This window comes from Taudactylus pleione, unplaced genomic scaffold (genome assembly GCF_031769625.1).
Source record: "Taudactylus pleione unplaced genomic scaffold, aTauple2 ptg000018l, whole genome shotgun sequence".
Lineage (NCBI taxonomy): Eukaryota > Metazoa > Chordata > Amphibia > Anura > Myobatrachidae > Taudactylus > Taudactylus pleione.
Window position 1 is genome coordinate 4,041,286 of NW_028284420.1, and position 17,601 is coordinate 4,058,886.

Consider the following 17,601-nt stretch of genomic DNA (forward strand, 5'->3'; position numbering starts at 1 on the left):
ATGCACACTCACACATACTCACCTAGTATCCGAAGTAATCCATAGGAGTACCTGAAAAAAATAAATCCATACTCACCTCTCCTATGCATCGATCGCGTCCACTTGTCCAAGTAGGCAATCCAGGGGTTAAAATAACAAACACGCAAAAAACCCGATCCATGCGGACTGAGCAAAGGTATGTGTGTACACATACCTTTGCTCCGCGTAAATGACCGGGGCACACGTGTGCCCCGTCATTGAAGAGGCCGCCAGCCAATCAGGGAGCATCTCCGTCGGAGCAGCTCCCTGATTAGCTGAATGCGGCCAGCCTGTGTCTCACATAGACTTCTATGGTGAGAATTCCCCATTGAAGTCTATGGTGGGAACCGCTACATCGTAGCCGCAAGGTTACCTCAGCTTAATCTTGTGGTAACATCACTGATACAATGTCGCGACATTGTATCATTGATGTAAAAACAAGATTAACCTCAATTAATCTTGCGGTTAGTATGTAGCGGCTCCCTGCATATACTTTTATGGGGAATTCTCACCATAGAAGTCTATGGGAGACACAGGCTGACCGCATTCAGCTAATCAGGGAGCTGCTCCGATGGAGATGCTCCCTGATTGGCTGGCGGCCTCTTCAATGACGGGCACACGTGTGCCCTGGTCATTTACGCGGAGCAAAGGTATGTGTACACACATACCTTTGCTCAGTCCGCATGGATCGGGTTTTTTGCTTGTTTGTTATTTTAACCCCTGGATTGCCTACTTGGACAAGTGGACGCGATCGACGCATAGGAGGTGAGTATGGATTTTTTATTTCAGGTACCCCTATGGATTACTTAGGATTACTTCGGATACTAGGTGAGTATGTGTGAGTGTGCATGTATGTTTTATGAAAATTTTACATTCACGGTGTATGTTTGTTTTTTTATGTATTTCTTTAGTTGTGGAACTACAAGTGCCAGCGGGCCCGTAATGCCCCGCATGCTGGTATTTGTGGTTCTCCAAATACCAGCATGCAGGGGAGGCTTGCTGGTACTTGTGGTTCTACAACTAAAGACAATATGGAAACTTTATTTTTACACTTTACACTATCAACCCGGCACCCACCGCCCTAGGGTGCCGGGGATAGCCCCGGGCTATCAGTCTAGGCCTGGGGTGCCCTGGAGAGGGGTACCCCTTTATTGGGGGGGTCCCCAGGGACCCCCAGCCTGGACTGACTAGCGGTCAGGGATAATGCCTTGGCCGGGGAAACCGGTGAAAGGTTTTCCCTGGCTGTGACATTATTTCCCTGCTAGAAAGAGTTCGGTGCTGGTTCTGGAATTTTCAAGGGACCCCTACTCGTTTTGTCCCGTGATTTTCCAGAACCAGCTCAACAAAGCCCTGTGCTGGTTCTTAATATACATGTGCCCCCTACGCATTTTGGCCCCTGTATTTTTAGAACCAGAACAGGCTTTATAAAGCCCGGGGCTGGTTATGCTTTTGGGGAGGGGGTGCACGTAATTTTTTTTTACATTTAAAAACATTTTACATAAGTACACACAGAAACATATACATATCTCATGGATATGTGCATGTTTCTGTGTTAATCTGACCTGCTCAGGATATACTCGCTAGCCTGAAGCAGGTCTAATATTTGGGGACTTTTGTAATCTTTTTTTTGCGAGCCTGAAACAGAGCCTGAAACAGACACCCTAGTTTAGCACCAAACTCGCAATTTACCAAAACAGACTACCTAATACATTTGGCCCCAGATGTTAGACAGTCAAAAGGTCGACATGTAAGAAGGTCGACTGGTACAAATGGTTGACAGGTTCAAAAGGTCGACACGTTTTTTTTTTTTTTTTTTTTCTAACCCTAATCTTAACACTAACCTTCCCATTGGTGCCTAACCCTAATCATCGGGGTAGGTGCCTGACCCTAACCGTCCCTTCTAGTGCCTAACCGTCGGGGTAAGTGCGTAACCCTAAAAAAAAAAAATCATGTCAACCATTTTTGTGGCTACCTTTTTCATGTCGACCACTTGTACCCGTCGACATTCTTACATGTCGACCTTTTGTCCCTGTCGACCTATTGAGTGTCTAACATCTGGGGTCTATCTAGACATTATCTATCTACAGTCCGGCACCCAGTATTATAAGGGGGGTATTCAATTAGCCACGATATGTAATTTTTCTCCAGTGAAAACTTCTCGTACCCATTGCACAAGTTTGCAGTTTGTTGCATGTATGCCAGCTCCCGTTTATTGTGCAATCCTATTGCAAAACCGGCGATAACACATTCGCACGATAATTCTTGCAGGGATAACAGGTGAAAAGTACAGGTGAAAATGGGGAAATCAGACTGTACCCCCAAAAATAGGTAAACTAATATTGGGTAAAAGTATAGAAGTCTTTTATTGGCCATAATCAAAGGGTTTGGAGTTCTTAAATATTTCAAATGGCTGTTATATGCATTTTTCTAGAACAGTAAAAAAGAAAAAAGATGGAAAGACATTTTTTTGGGCCAAAAGTAGTGCTCTAGTTCACAGGTTCTCAAACTTGGTCCTCGGGACCCCAAACAGTGCATGTTTTCCAGGTCTCCTCATAGAATCACAAGTGAAATTATTAGCTGCACCTGTGGATCTTTTAAAATGTGTCAGTGTGTAATGAATACACCTGTGCACCTGCTGGGTGACCTGCACAACGTGACCTGTGTGGGGTCCTGAGGACAGAGTTTGAGAACCACTGCTCTAATTCAATTAGGGGTACATAAAATGGGAGTAAACATATAAGGGCACTTTTAAAAAATGTCAAAAATTCAACTGCTGCAATGCAATGTTTAAAACATCTGCCCCATCCATGCAGCCCCCCAAAATACCTAACCCACTACTTTGAACCCATTTTCCTGCACTTTCTCACCCCAAAAATTATGTAATTATTGGCCCAAATAAGCTAATAAAAAATATTTTTGCCTAATTAGTCATTAAGGGGGGTGTCCCAGGAGTTCTACACAAAGTCTTGACATTTTAGGCCAAAAATGGGGATTTTGCACAACTTTTTATTTACTCAGAGATGGTGAAAACGAAGCAATGGAAGACTTTGGACCTGCGAAAACCGCGGCTAATTGGATAGCACAATAACCCATTTTTCAGCTAAAGGTTTTTACTTGTGAAAGTTTTTCTCCAAAAGATTATCGTGGCTAATTTGATACCTCAAGTCTCTTAATGGCCCCCTTTCTTGATGATCGAGGTTGTCCCTCAGTTTGTCCTTCTCTGCTTTTTACAATTTAAAAAAAAGTGTAGTTTGATAAAAATGTTTTTTTTTTCTTGAATATATTATTTTGTTTTTGATGTCAAAAAGTTAAATTGTTCAGATAAACACATGATTCTCTTTATCATAATTGAGAAAGATGATCAGAAAATATATTTTCTGACTTAATGATCTTATGCATTTGTTAAGATCTATAAATACGTCAAACATGTTGGGTTTGAAAACTGGAGAGAATTTCAGACCTTAATCAAGTAGTACAATTTCATCATTCATTAAACATTCTTTCTTTTTTTTTTTTTTTTCATAGATTAAAAATCCCTTTTGAGTCTCTATCATTCTTCTTCCTCTACATCCCCGTATTCAGATTTTCTTTGTCTTTTTATAGTCTGATCTTAAACATGGTGTCTATTTCTTGTTCTTGTGTATGATGGGAAGGTGAAGCTGTCCCAGTCTTCTCTATTGTTCCCATGTTTCTTGTCTGCGAGTATTGTTAAGGAAATTATTTACTGTATATATTAGGGTCTCTCTCTTGGTAGTGTATATGTTTCTTTGGGTGTTTGTTGAGGTTATTTCTTCTTTTATATGGTAATCTAGTTTGATTTGGTATATGCCTTTAATCCCCATATTGTGTATATTGATCTGTATGTTCATCATTGTATGTATAGACATAAGCCTCAGCATTGGTACATTTGAACCACATAACACAGGGAAGTGCACAACGGGAAGAAGCACGGCACTATAACTACAATTGGTATTGTATTAATATATCTTTTTGAAACAACTGAACTGTGCTGCACTTAATACTGTATTTATTGAATATCCATCTACTGAGAGCTATACGTTCCGCTAAAAAAGATGTGGTACAAGATTCTCCTGTGTATTACAATACATTTATCATTGTGGGATTTTTAATGTCTTCAGACTGTTAATTCAGAGCACGATGTAAATTGGAAGAAGGCATGGCACAATAGAATCTGAATACAGAGTATCAGAGTTACATATCTCGTTTGGGACTACAATCAGTACATATCTGTATGCCATAAATACCAGGAACATAAAGTAATGATTACCTAGGCTTGTTGGAGGGACCCAGTGGAGGCAAGGGTCAGCTACTGAGGGTGACAAATATACCCCTTTGCAGCGCCTCGCATAGTTTAAAAAAAATAAAATTATGTAGGGGGAGTGGCCACAACTCCCACATTTGACCACGCCCCCAGTACCCAGCTCCCAAAGGCACTGATCAATACTGAAAAAGGATATCTCTCCAGCATAAATACAATAATTTACTGCATTCTATGTCTGTCTCCTAAGTGTATCAATTTAGTAGATATATTTCCATAACAGATTATTTGTTTTATAGTATAAACGTATATTGTATACATTGTGTATGTTTTGACATTCTTTTGTTTATGTAAAGTTTGGAGCAGAGAATGGAAAGGAGGGACATGATAGAAACTTTCAAATACATCAAGGGTTTAAAAGGTACAAGAGGGAAGCATTCTTCAAAGGAAGAGATGCGCAAGAACACGAGGACGTGCACTGAAACTGGATGGTGGTAGACTCACCAAGGAAATTTGACGAAAAATTACTTCACAGAAAGGGTGGTTGATAAGTGGAATAGCCTCCCATCAGATGTGATTGAAGCTAAGACAATGGAACAATTTAAACATGCTTGGGATAAGCATAAAAATATTCTTAAGAGAGACCTAAGGAGCAAATAGGGTGAAAGTTGCCAAAATGATAAATGAAAAGGGGCAGTCCAAGTGGTTCTTGTCTGCCATCAAATTCTGTTTCTATGCGCTTACATATTTTTTTATGGTGCTTTTTTTTATTAAGTAAAATGTATATATGCTCCATATGAACTGGTTTATTAGATTTATTTAGGTTAACAATTATAACCAAATATATTGCACATTAATTAGATGCTCAGCGCTTTACATTTTCTCTGTATTTTTTTTAATTTTATATCCAGAAGTTTGTTTTTTTTCCCTCTTCTGTCCTGTAGAGCTGCTATACGGTCTCTTCTATAGACTATACCCATTGCAGATTTGCGCACACTTGTCTTTTTTTGTTATAGTCTAAGGGCCATAACTTCCCCAGATAAGCCTGCTCCCAATTGAAAGGCATTGTGGCAATGATGTGCGTTACTTCTGCAGTGTTGGGCCTATGTGAAGTGCGTGAAACAGTGGAGAAAAACATCCTGAACTCCCCAGAAATGGCTAATAAGATAGCAGGCTATTTTATAGGGACTGTTAGTGACCATGAGCAAAGTATTATAGGTAGTTAAATGATTGATTTTTGGAACTTTTATAACTGCTGGAAAAATGACAGCTGGCATGTGTATTTCAGTGTTTATATACAAGTTTGTAAAACGTTGGAAAAAACACCTAGGGGGATATGTACTGTATCAAGCATTTGAGGGAGATAAACTGGAAAAGCTGACCATAACAACCAATCAGCTTCTATCTGTCATTGATACCCCTTTTACACCAGAGCTAAAACCCAGGTTATTGCAGGGTTAACCCGGGTAGCTCCTTGGTGTAAAAGGGGACAGCGATGGATTCCCGGGTCGAGTGACCCGGCAATTCAACCCAAGTAACATGCAGGGTTTAACACGGGAATGACCCGTGAAACCCTGCAGTGCAAACGGCGTGATCTGGGTCACAATGACCTGGAGCGCGCCACATGCCGGACAATTGGCCTGCTTCAGTGGCGCTTGGAGATGACGTCATCTCCAAGCGTCACTGCAGATCCGGCTATGGTGTGAACAGCGCCGACTTGGGAATATCCTGGGTCAGCGCCGGCTAGATTCCGGGTCTGATTCAACCTCCGGGTCAGGCCCGGAATTTAGGTATAAAAGCAGTATTATTTAGAACAGTCTATAAAATGACAGTTAGAAGCTGATTTGATGCTATGGGCAACTTCTCCAGATTCTCTCTCTCAAAGATTTGATACATCTTCTCCCGTAGTCTGGAAGTGCAAACTAAAAGCTGTGTTATCTTGCATTGAAACCAGTATTAACTTAACATTGATTTCTAATTGCATAGCATAAAGTCACAGCCACAGCCTTTACTCATGTTAAAAAATTGTGTGACCTAGATCAGATTTACTGTAGTTTTAGCCTACATGCAGCAGTTGTGGACATTTTTGTAGAGTTGAATGAATATTCAGTTTATTAGTGCTAGTTAGTGTTCAGTTTTGTTAAAATCTATCTACTCACAGTACATAGACACCAGAAGTACTGAATCTGCTTGCATTATGCATATGAAACAGAACTACGCAGATTCTATCTTTCCCTGAGAAAGAGTGCTAATGCATATGAGGTATGTGTCAGAGTAGCTTACACAGCGGTATTTCCATCTTTACCTGAATGTGCACCAGCAACTATTTACTTCATGCAAAATTTACATATCAGATAATTAAGTATCTTCAAAATAAACATTATTATGTCTGTAAATTTACAGATTGTGGGAATCCAGTTGCTGCAAAGTCAAGAACCACAATGAAAGATGCAATCATTATGATCCAGACAATCCTTATTGTTCTCTTTATACTTGTGCCAGTGATAATATTGATGGAAATGGTAAGTGGGCACCATTACAGAGGTGAGCAGAGTGTGTGTGGCCCACACTTCTATAGCGAGGTAGAACAAGAGCTATTGGTTTGGTACCATTTTGAAAAAAGTGTATTTTTGGCCATTTTTCTTATGCACATAAAATATAAAGTATTGTTATCCTGTATTCTACTATCCATCTACATAATGCTGCTATATGATATACTGGGAACAGTAACACATTTTAAACCCAGAGAGATTGGTAGTGAGCCTACTGTTCTCCCGCAAAAGCAAACAAATGTACTTTCTGAACATGTAGTTTGCGAGTGCATGAGGCCTGAGCAATAACATCTCTTATCCACCTTCGAAGGAGCTTGACCTCACCATGGACCATCTGGAAGGATGAAGAGATGAACTTGCTTTGTCCTGGCAAGATAAATGGAAATCGCCCTGACAAAATCTAGAGAGAGTCGTTTTTTTTCTCTTTTCAGGTTGTGACCACAAAGCTGTTAATGCAGGGCCTGATTTAGATGTGGACGCAGAACACACAGCAGCTCCCCCAAACGGCTGCAGCCTGTCAATCAGCTTGCGTCTGTCGGGCACTGCGATGGTCGCAGGACTCGTTCTGCACATGCACAGATCGGGTCCTGCACAGGCCCCCCACCATCGGGTTTAGGTACTAGCCTGAATCGGGCCCATAATTTCTTGATTCAGATTAAATTAATTTAGGAAGTGATTCAGGATTTACCCTCAGTACCACCCTATGTTTGCAATGATTGGGTGCGTCATATACTCATGACAATTCCCCATTATACCTATTTGACATATTAAAACTACAACTACCAGCATGCAACACGCCCTATGCTTACAGTGATTGGTCAGTGTATGTGACCATCACCAACATTGGAGGCGCGTTTTGTGTCGCCATAACAACCCCCTACTAGCTTATAGCATTCCGGGATTTACGGAGCCAATTTTGGGCACACGTATTTAAAATGGTTACTTCCTGACACATGACATGGATGAGGTGAACAAGCCCTCAACTGGGCGAAACGCCCGTCCTTTCCACCGCTATACAGGTTGCGTCTCCCATATGCAAAATGCTTGGTACCAAGGGTATTTTGGATATCGAAATATTCCGTATTTTGGAATAATTGCATACCATATTGAAATGTCTTAGGAATAGGGCCCAAATCTAAACACAGAATGCATTTATGATTCATATACACATTATACACACAGCCTGAAGGTAATTTTATACAATATATTCAATAATTTTGTGGCTCAAACAAAGTTTGTGTAGATACATGAAATTCATTTATATGTCATATACACCTTATACACACAGCCTATATGTAATTTTAAACTTTATTTTTAATAATGTTGTGCCTTAAACAAAATTTGTATACATTGAACCATCAAAAAATATGAGATATGGTAAGAACTTACCTTTGTTATCTCTATTTCTACGAAGTCCATAGGGTTCCACAGGATACCTTGGGGTATAGGTGATGACGTCAGGCATCGGGCACCATAGAGTTAAGTTTTCAGCCTCCCAGGATGCACTAGGGTCCCCCTCCAATACCCCGCCCCCGAGCCAAGGCAACTCAGTTACGTACCAAGCCATAGGCCGGAGGAGGAGAAGGAAGAGAGAGAAGAAAGATCTGGACACACACAAGAATCACATTCTCACCAGAGGGAGACGGAAAAACCGGTGACCAGAGTAAAGCCCATCTGCAGCACAGGTGCGACAGGGCGGGAGTCCTGTAGAACTCTATGGACTTCGTAGAAATAGAGATAACGAAGGTAAGTTCTTACCATATCTCATATTTTCTACATCATGGTCCATAGGGTATCCAAAGGATACCTTGGGGCAGTCCCAAAGCAGCATCCTTCAAGGGTGGGGACGCTCCTGTGCTGAAAGGAGAATCCGCCGCTCGAAGGAAGCATCCTGAGAGGCAAAGGTGTCAAACGCATATTACCTCACAAAGGTATGGACAGAGGACCACGTGGCAGCCTTGCAGATCTGGACTGCAGTGGCACCACGTCGAGCTGCCCACGAAGGACCCACAGACCTAGTGGAATGAGCCCTCACAAAGGCTGGAACCGGAAGGCCTTCATGAAGATAAGCTTCTGAAATTGCCATACGAATCCAACCTGCCAAAGTTTGCTTTGAAGCAGGCCAACCCTTTTTACGGAAGCCATAGAGGACAAACAAGGCGTCCGACTTCCGAAACGAAGAAGTGCGGTCAACATAAATCCTTAAGGCCCGCACAACGTCCAAAGTGGCCTCACCCACTGAAAGATCAGGTGAGTTAAAGGCCGGCACAACGATTTCGTCATTGACATGGAAACGTGAAACAACTTTGCACTGCCCTGTTCCCATGAAAAATCAGGAAAGGGGGTCTACAAGAGAGAGCCCCTAAGTCAGAAACATGTCTGGCCGAAGCGATGGCCAGAAGGAAAATTGTTTTCGCTGTCAGCCATTTAAGGTCCACTGAGCCCAGTGGTTCAAACGGCGGTCCCTGGAGAGCCCTCAGGACCACAGCTAAATCCCAAGGCGCTGCGGTGGAACAAAAGGTGGGTGAATTCGAAGAACACCTTGCATAAAGGTGCGCACATCAGGGATTGTAGCAATCCTACGATGGAACCAGACAGACAGGGCAGACACCTGCACCTTCAGAGAAGCAAGGCGAAGCCCATGGTCTAGTCCCGGATGTAGGAAAGCCAATACTCTAGACAGACGGAACTCCCGAGGGGCATAACCTCTCGGTCAACACCACTGGAAGAACGTATGCCACACACGATGGTATATGCTTGCAGAAGATGGTTTCCGAGCTTTTAGCATAGTTTGTACTACAGAGCTGGAAAATCCCCTGGACCTTAACATGGCCGTCTCAACAGCCACGCCGTCAAAGACAGCCGAGTCAGGTCCGGGTGAAGACAAGGACCCTGTGACAGTAGGTCTGGTTGCAGCGGCAACCGCAGAGGACTGTCCATGGACAGACCCTGAAGGTCTGAGAACCAGTGCCGCCTGGGCCACGCGGGAGCTATCAACAGGAGCCTTCCTCCTTCCTGTTTGAATTTCCGGATTACTCGTGGAAGAAGGGAAAACGGAGGAAAGAGATAAGCAAACCGGAACGTCCACTGGACATACAGAGCATCCACCAGAGACGCCTTTTCGTCTCTTGTTCGAGACCCGTACACCGGCAACTTGTTGTTGTGCCGTGACGCCATGAGGTCGATCTCTGGAAGACCCCACCTGTCCACCAGAAGTTGAAAGACGTCCGGGTGCAGAGACCACTCCCCCGGATGAACGTCCTGGCGACTGAGAAAGTCCGCCTCCCAGTTGAGTACTCCTGGGATGAATACAGCCGATATGGCCGAGAGTTTGCGCTTTGCCCAGACCAGGATGCGGGACACCTCTACGAGTGCCGCCCGACTTCGGGTTCCTCCTTGCCGATTTATGTAGGCCACGGTGGTGGCGTTGTCCGACTGGACCTGCACGGGGTGACCTTGGAGAACCCGATGTGCCTGCTGGAGAGCATTGAAAACTGCGTGGAGTTCCAAGATGTTTATTGGAAGCTCCTCCGCTTGAGTCCATCTGCCCTGGAACAAGTGTGGACCCGTGACCGCTCCCCAGCCCCGAAGGCTGGCGTCCGTTGTCAACAGGACCCAGTTCGCCACCCAAAATGGACAACCCTTGTTGAGATGGGTCGCTTGCAACCACCAGGCTAGGGAGAGGCGAACCTCCGGAGTGAGCACCATCGTCTGGGACTTTAGACTCTGAGGCAGTCCATTCCATTTGGACAGCATCAATTGCTGCAGAGGTCTGGAGTGAAACTGGGCATATTCCACCATGTCGAATACTGACACCATGGAGCCCAGTAACCTCATCACCAAGTGCAGGGACACACGGCGACTCTGCAGAAAACTGCGCACCCTCAACTGTGAGGCAGAGATCTTTTCCCCCGTCACAAAGATCCTCTGCTGTCTGGAGTCCAATAAGGCTCCGAGGTGCAGAATCCTCTGAGATGGGATCAGGGTGGTCTTCTGCCAGTTTATTAACCAGCCGTGCCTTTGCAGTACTGCAATCGTCAGATCCAAGTGGCGTAGGAGGAGCTCTGGAGATCCTGCTACCAACAGGTCGTCCAGGTACGGCAACATGCGGACTCCCTGCAGCCGCAGGAAAGCCGTCATGACCGCCATCACCTTGGTGAACACTCGTGGTGCTGTCGCCAGGCCAAAAGGTAACACCCGGAACTGGAAGTGATCGTTGCGGATTGCAAACCTGAGGAACTGTTGATGGCGTAATAGAATAGGGACATGCAGGTAAGCGTCCTGTATGTCCAACGACACCATGTAATCCCCAGGTTCCAGCGCCAGAATGATGGACCATAGGGTCTCCATCCGAAACCTCGGCACACGCAAGGACTTGTTGAGGGCTTTGAGGTTGAGACTCGGACGGTACGACCCATTGGGTTTCTGCACCAAAAATAGATTGGAATAGAAACCCTGGCCCCTCTGGGAGAATGGAACAGGCACTATAACTCCAGCCTGGAGCATAGTGTGGAAAACTTTCCGCAGTTCCATGGCTTTGTTCCGGTCTAAGGGAAGACCCGTGGTGAAGAATCGGGATGGGGGCCTGTGCCGAAAGGAGAGGGCATACCCGTGAGAAACCACCTCGTGAATCCAATTGTCTGTCGTGGTTACCGACCAACACTGGGCGAACTGCAACAGGCGGCCTCCCACTTTGGGATCCCCCAAAGGGAAGCCCGGACCGTCAGGCCGCAGGTTTGTCATCAGACTTAGGGGCCGGACGTCTGGTACTCCAGGTCTGTTTCCTGGGCTTGGCCGATTTCTTGGGGCCAGCCTGTGCATTGGGCCTACCCTGGGCCCTGTAAGGCCGAAAGGACGACATACCCGAACTGGAAGGGACCACAGCAGACGGAAGACATGCAGACTTGGCTGCCGCCAGCGTGGCCACAATTTTGTCCAGATTCGGACCAAATAGGACTTCTCCATTAAAGGGTAAAGCTTCTAAGCCCTTTTTGGAATCAGCGTCCGCCTTCCAAGATCGCAACCATAAGGTGCGACGAGCAGCAACAGCTGCCGAAGAAATCCGAGATGTGAGGGTACTGATATCCAAGGCCGCTTCATTGATTGATATAAGTGGCTGAATCCCGGAGATTGCCTACCAACTCGGCCTGTTCAGCTGAACAGTCGGAATCCAAAGACGCCTCCAAACTATCAGCCCAATGCTCCATAGCTCTGGCTACCCAACATACGGCCATAGTCGGTCTGGATGCCCCCCCCCCCCGCGAGGGAATAAACGGACTTTAGGCAGATCTCCACCTTACGGTCCGTAGCATCCTTCAAGGAGGACATGGGCAATGTGGCACTTCGGACTAGGCGTGTCACATGAGAATCCACCTGTGGAGGGGATTCCCACTTAGAAAAATAATTGTCCGCAAACAGATAAACCACCGCTAGACGTCTTTGAGGCTGATACCGTTTGCCAGGGTGTTTCCACGCCTCCTCTAAATGGTCTACTAACTGACCCGAAAGAGGAAACACTCGTGGCGTCACCCTTAATATCCTTAAAAAAGGCATATTTGGACTTGGACACCGGGGGATCGTCATCCTCAATAACTAAAGCTGTGCGGACTGCCCGAATAAGGCTAAACAAGCCCAGGGCGGTTCCTGTACCGGAGCCGTGACAGTAATCGGCCGCGCCAATAAATAACACTGTCGACACAGCCCCTCCGCGTTACCCTCCCCCTCCGCTATTGGTACTTTGCACGTAGTACAAAGAAGCTGGAGAGGAAATTCACTCTCAGACATGATGGTAAGTATGTGACCTCTCTCACTAATACTCGTTAGTATAGTGTGAGAACCACCCTGCAATCACCGCACCGCAAGGGCTTTAGCAGAAGAGCAGGGACAGTGAAATGGCTGACAGCAGAAAGTGAAAGTACAGGCAGCAGACGCTAGCAGAAGTCACAGTGCAAAGAAATTAATCCCTGCACTATCAGCGCTGTTCCTCAACTACGCAGACACAGAGCCTGGTAGGACACAGCGCTGCATACACAGACCTGTTTCAACGGAGGAGAGGTATGCCGGGGGACCCAGACCACGATGCCACCGATCAACAGCTTCCAGCAGCGTTCACCATGCTTTAGGAAGGAGAGGTATGCCGGGGGATCCAGACCACGATGCCACCGATCAACAGCTTCCAGCAGCGTTCACCATGCTTTAGGAAAGATGGCCACCGAGGAACAGAGAGGAGGCCGGCCTGGGGGAGGAGCGCTGTCACAGGGCCAATCGGCAGGTGCAGAGAGGGCTGTGTGCAGCGGGGGAGGTGCCGGCTGTGTACAGGGAAGGCATGCTCCCCTGGCATGCAATTAACCCCTGGGATGCCGTAGCGCTACCGCTCAGCTGTGATCCGCTGTCCCAGGGGGATAGTGGAAGCGCAGGTTGGTTACCTGGCTCCACGCTGCAGCCAGTCCCCAGGGAGCCCCCTGCCTGGGGACTCTGTTACAGCAGAGACCCACCACGGGACCCCGCTTCTTATCTGCTGTCCCCTTGATTCCGGCCATGGTCCAAAACATCTGGGGTCACCGCTAGCTGTGACCCCAGATGCTTACCAGCAGGATCAGTACCAGCGTTCTGGTACCGGCGGGGTGTAGGGAAGACAGCATGGACGTCAGTAGTGACTGTCCATGCTGTACTTCCAGATGTGCAGCCACAGCTGCCGCGAAGAAAACTTCAGGGGCTATCCTTAGCCCCCCTCTAAACAGGTGCTCCGACTCAGAGCCGGGCACCAACGAAACTGGGTTGCCTTGGCTCGGGAGTGGGGTATAGGAGGGGGACCCTAGTGCATCCTGGGAGGCTGAAATCTTAACTCTATGGTGCCCGATGCCTGACGTCATCACCTATACCCCAAGGTATCCTGTGGATACCCTATGGACCCTGATGTAGAAATTAAAGGTTTCACTATCTCAGTCTTGCTAAAAATATTCCGTATTTCGGAATATTTGGATATGGGATACTCAACCTGTACCTTATCTGGAGAAACGGTCAGTGCATGGACCAGACTCCAAGACACTGAAGTACTGGTATTGTATTGCCATTTAAACTAGCTGACGGAACTCTGGCCCTGATTCAGAGCCGGACACTCTGACAGAGCGCTCGCTCTGAATCAGGGCCGTCCTTATCTTTTTTTAGAGCGGTCTCCTGGCTGCTCGTATAGCTGTGGGTGACCACCCACAGCTATAGCGAGCGGCCAAAAAGATGGTCGAGATGGGCAAGACCATCGGGCTTGCGACGAGACCCTTGTGGTAGGGTCTCGTGGCCACAAGCCGTGGAGTGCTTTCGGCTCTATCAAAGCCAAAGGCACTCCCACTGACATCACTTGTGACACAGAAACCAAAGCAAAGGCAATAGATGTACTGACAACACTATGATCATTCAAGCTGTTTCCACCATTTCCACTAATCTTAAGAATCCTGAAAAAGATAAGGGGGGGCTTTTTCAGCACAAAAAATGTGCTGACTCAGCTTATACTCGAGTATATACGGTAATATTTCACCAGACATTTTCATTAGATTGGTGGCTATGTATTCCCCAATCTATGTTTCTTAAATGTTAATCTGCCTATGATAGGCGACTTATGAATAATATTTGTCAAGCATTTATGTTTTGTGTGGTGTACCTCATTATCTTACGGATATAAAATTAAAGACTATATTTTAACTGGATATTTGTTTAAAAGAGTGCCCCAGCGACTAGCCCTTTCTTTTTTTTTTTGTTTAAATGTATATACTATATTGGGCTTTGGGAGCACCACCAACAACATTCGATGATACAATAAGTATCTAGATGATAGATGGTTGGCTTATAGTATTAATTATAATTGTTTAAGTTCTGTGAGGAATCTATCCCCCTTTTTTTGTATTCATGCTATTAATGGACAAGTTTCTGGACATTAATGCAGCACTGGTCTTTACTGTTACAAGTTTGGATGCAGAGGCAGTGGCTCTACCTGCAGCATCAGTTTTGCTGTTGCAATCCATGACCTCTAAGGCCAGAATGGCAGGATTGCTATGGCTTGCGCCTGTTTTTTTTTTTTTTTTTTCTTATCTTTTTCAGGATTCTTAAGATTAGTGGAAATGGTGGAAACAACTTGAATGATCATAGTGTTGTCAGTACATCTATTGCCTCTGCTTTGGTTTCTGTGTCAAAATTAAAATCTATCCACTTTTGCATTTTCTTTTGATGTCTTAGGAGTTGGACTACCTGCGTAAAGACTTCCATGTTCAGCTCCCACGTGCCTGGAAGTCCACTAGGTTGTTGTTTTTGCCTGTCACATGCAGGGCTGTCAAGGATATCATGTTGCTCTTTGGTCAGACCAGATTAGATGTTCTTATATCAACGTTGTTGTGCTCTTTAAGCCTCTGTATTTGTTTAGAAAAGCCACTATTGGTTCAGCTGTCGCAAAACACCCTTAGATAGTTTCCTACTCTTAGAGGTGCAAATATTGGATTGCTTTCTACACTGCTCGTTTTGATAAAATTTGCATGTAATAGTTTCTCTTTGGGTGTCCACAGCCCTTGTGCTATATGGCTGTCTAAATGAACTCCCCAACCATTTATGCTTGTATATATGGCTACCACTATGCATTGTGGCTCTGAGATTACCACTCCTTTATGGCACTGTGGATTTTGCCACCAATTGTCAGACCTTTGTTTTTTTCTGACAACTGGATTTAATGATCTTGGCTTGGAATGTAGTCCTAAATTTTGAGCATCTCTCCCTGTAGCTTCATTAGATACCATGCTGCCTGGGGCAAGATGCCAATGGCTGAGGGAAACATCCTCAAGAGTTTTAAGCATGCATTCACGGAACACTTCCTTCAAGATTATATCTCTTGGGCCAGCATCTGTAGTTTTATAATCCATTTTTATGATTGAGAAGCTTTTCCATTTTCTTTATCTATGTATATGCCTAGGAATGGAATCTGTTGAACAGAACAGACCCAGCTGACTTTTGTTTTGGTTGATGATCCAGAAATAATTGTTTAGAAAGACAACTACCTTTTGGATATTGATTAGGGTTGTGCCTTGTGATCCTGTTATTATAAATATGTCGGCCAGATAGACAGAGATGCAGTGTCAAATTTTTAAGTACAAATATGAGGAGGGATTAAATGCACACACTAGTGGCAGCAGTGTCTGAGTGCTAATAAAAGAGGTCATAAACCTCCCAAACGTATATTGAAGCAAAAGGTCAAACACCCCTACACCTGCGCACAGCTAGGAACCAATTCAATATAGATGGTAAACAAGTGGTATATAAATCATATAAAGGGAACGACTTTCAAAAAAGATATATAATGATATCTATATAAAAAGTCACTTATTTATCAGATGACTCCAGGCACTGTCATTGAGCGGTACTACACATCCAAACAGAAGGGAAGCCATGTACCGTTCAATGACAGTGCCTGTGGGCCAGTCCACCCCTACAGAGATGCTCTTTTCTCCTAGTGCTGTCATTAGGACTACTAATACTTTTGTGAAATGTTCTTGGCCAGCAAAAGACACAAATTAAAAAGGTGTGTGCCTACACAATACAATACAATCTTAGAAACCTCTGATGTTGGTTGGGGTCTGGAAGATTGACTGATGTCATGAAATCTCCTTTTTTCTATTGACTTCAAAATTTACATTGCTGACTCCATTTTGAAATACTTTCACAAACTTGTTGAGGCATTGAAGGTCAAACAGAGTTTTGAAATCCCCAGGTTGCTTCTTTATTATGAACAATCTTGAATAAAACTAATTTTTCCTGACTTGTACTCACTATTGAATTTACATCTGTAAATCTCTAGATTTCAATTCCATTTTCAAAGCTGGTGTCTGACATACCATACCCACAAATCCTAAGTTGTGCAAAACCATTTTTTGTCAAACTACGTGATTCTGCCTCCTGCAGGAATAACTGGGTGATCTGTCTGCAGGTAATCATCCCACTAAACATGGCATCTTTGGAGGCCTAACACAAAAAATCAACACCTTGTTTAACGACTTCCATAACTTTTAAGCAATTCTTGTCGGCTCACTTCAGTCTGCATGTCTGAATACAAGTTATCCATTCTCATGGCCTTAGAGACTGAGAACATTGCTCTAGAATTCTTAATTTTGGATTCTACTAACACATGCAACTGTCTAAAGCATTTCTCTGTCCTATCAATTGAGTCGTTGTATCCCCATGTTCTAATGGAATCACTGTTTTAAGAAGACAGAATAGCCACAGCCAAATACATTTTTGGGCCAAAGTCACTATTTTCTCTCCCATTATCTGTAAACCGATGCATCATATCCTGCTTTATTGCAATGAACATACTTTTATCAACAGTCAATTTTTTCTTTAGTAATCATTTAATAAATTATTGAATAACATTCAAAACATCTGCTGGGGGGCGTGGCCACGGCAGCAATAGTGTAGGACACAGGGACTCTGAGCTCTCCGGCTGATAATCCTGCTTACCCCTCCTGAGACCCCTATATCAACGTTACTACCCTGCTGTCTCTCACATACCTTGCCAGGAACCTGCTGACTTGGTTGGAGCTGTGTGGAGTAAGGTGAGTGGCTCTTGAGGGCCTCCATTGCATTCCCTGGGCCTGCCTCTCTTTAGATCCTGTGACTCCAGAGCTGCACCCAGGCCTCTCCTCTCCTGTTGGTTTCTGTAATATGCAGCCTGTCTGTGCCTGACAAGGGGGCTTTGCTGGGAGCTTCTGGTCTGCTTCT

At 44.8% G+C, this 17,601-nt stretch overlaps 1 protein-coding gene across 1 annotated transcript in view; it reads left to right on the plus strand.

Annotated features, from left to right (window-relative positions):
• The window catches only part of CD79B (CD79b molecule), a 107,779-nt gene that overhangs the window by 70,878 nt on the left and 19,300 nt on the right, over positions 1-17,601 (plus strand). Inside the window, exon 7 of the mRNA XM_088442862.1 lies at positions 6,701-6,819. Within this exon, the coding sequence (XP_088298988.1) occupies positions 6,701-6,819 (119 nt within the window). The remainder of the gene's footprint in view (positions 1-6,700; positions 6,820-17,601) is intronic.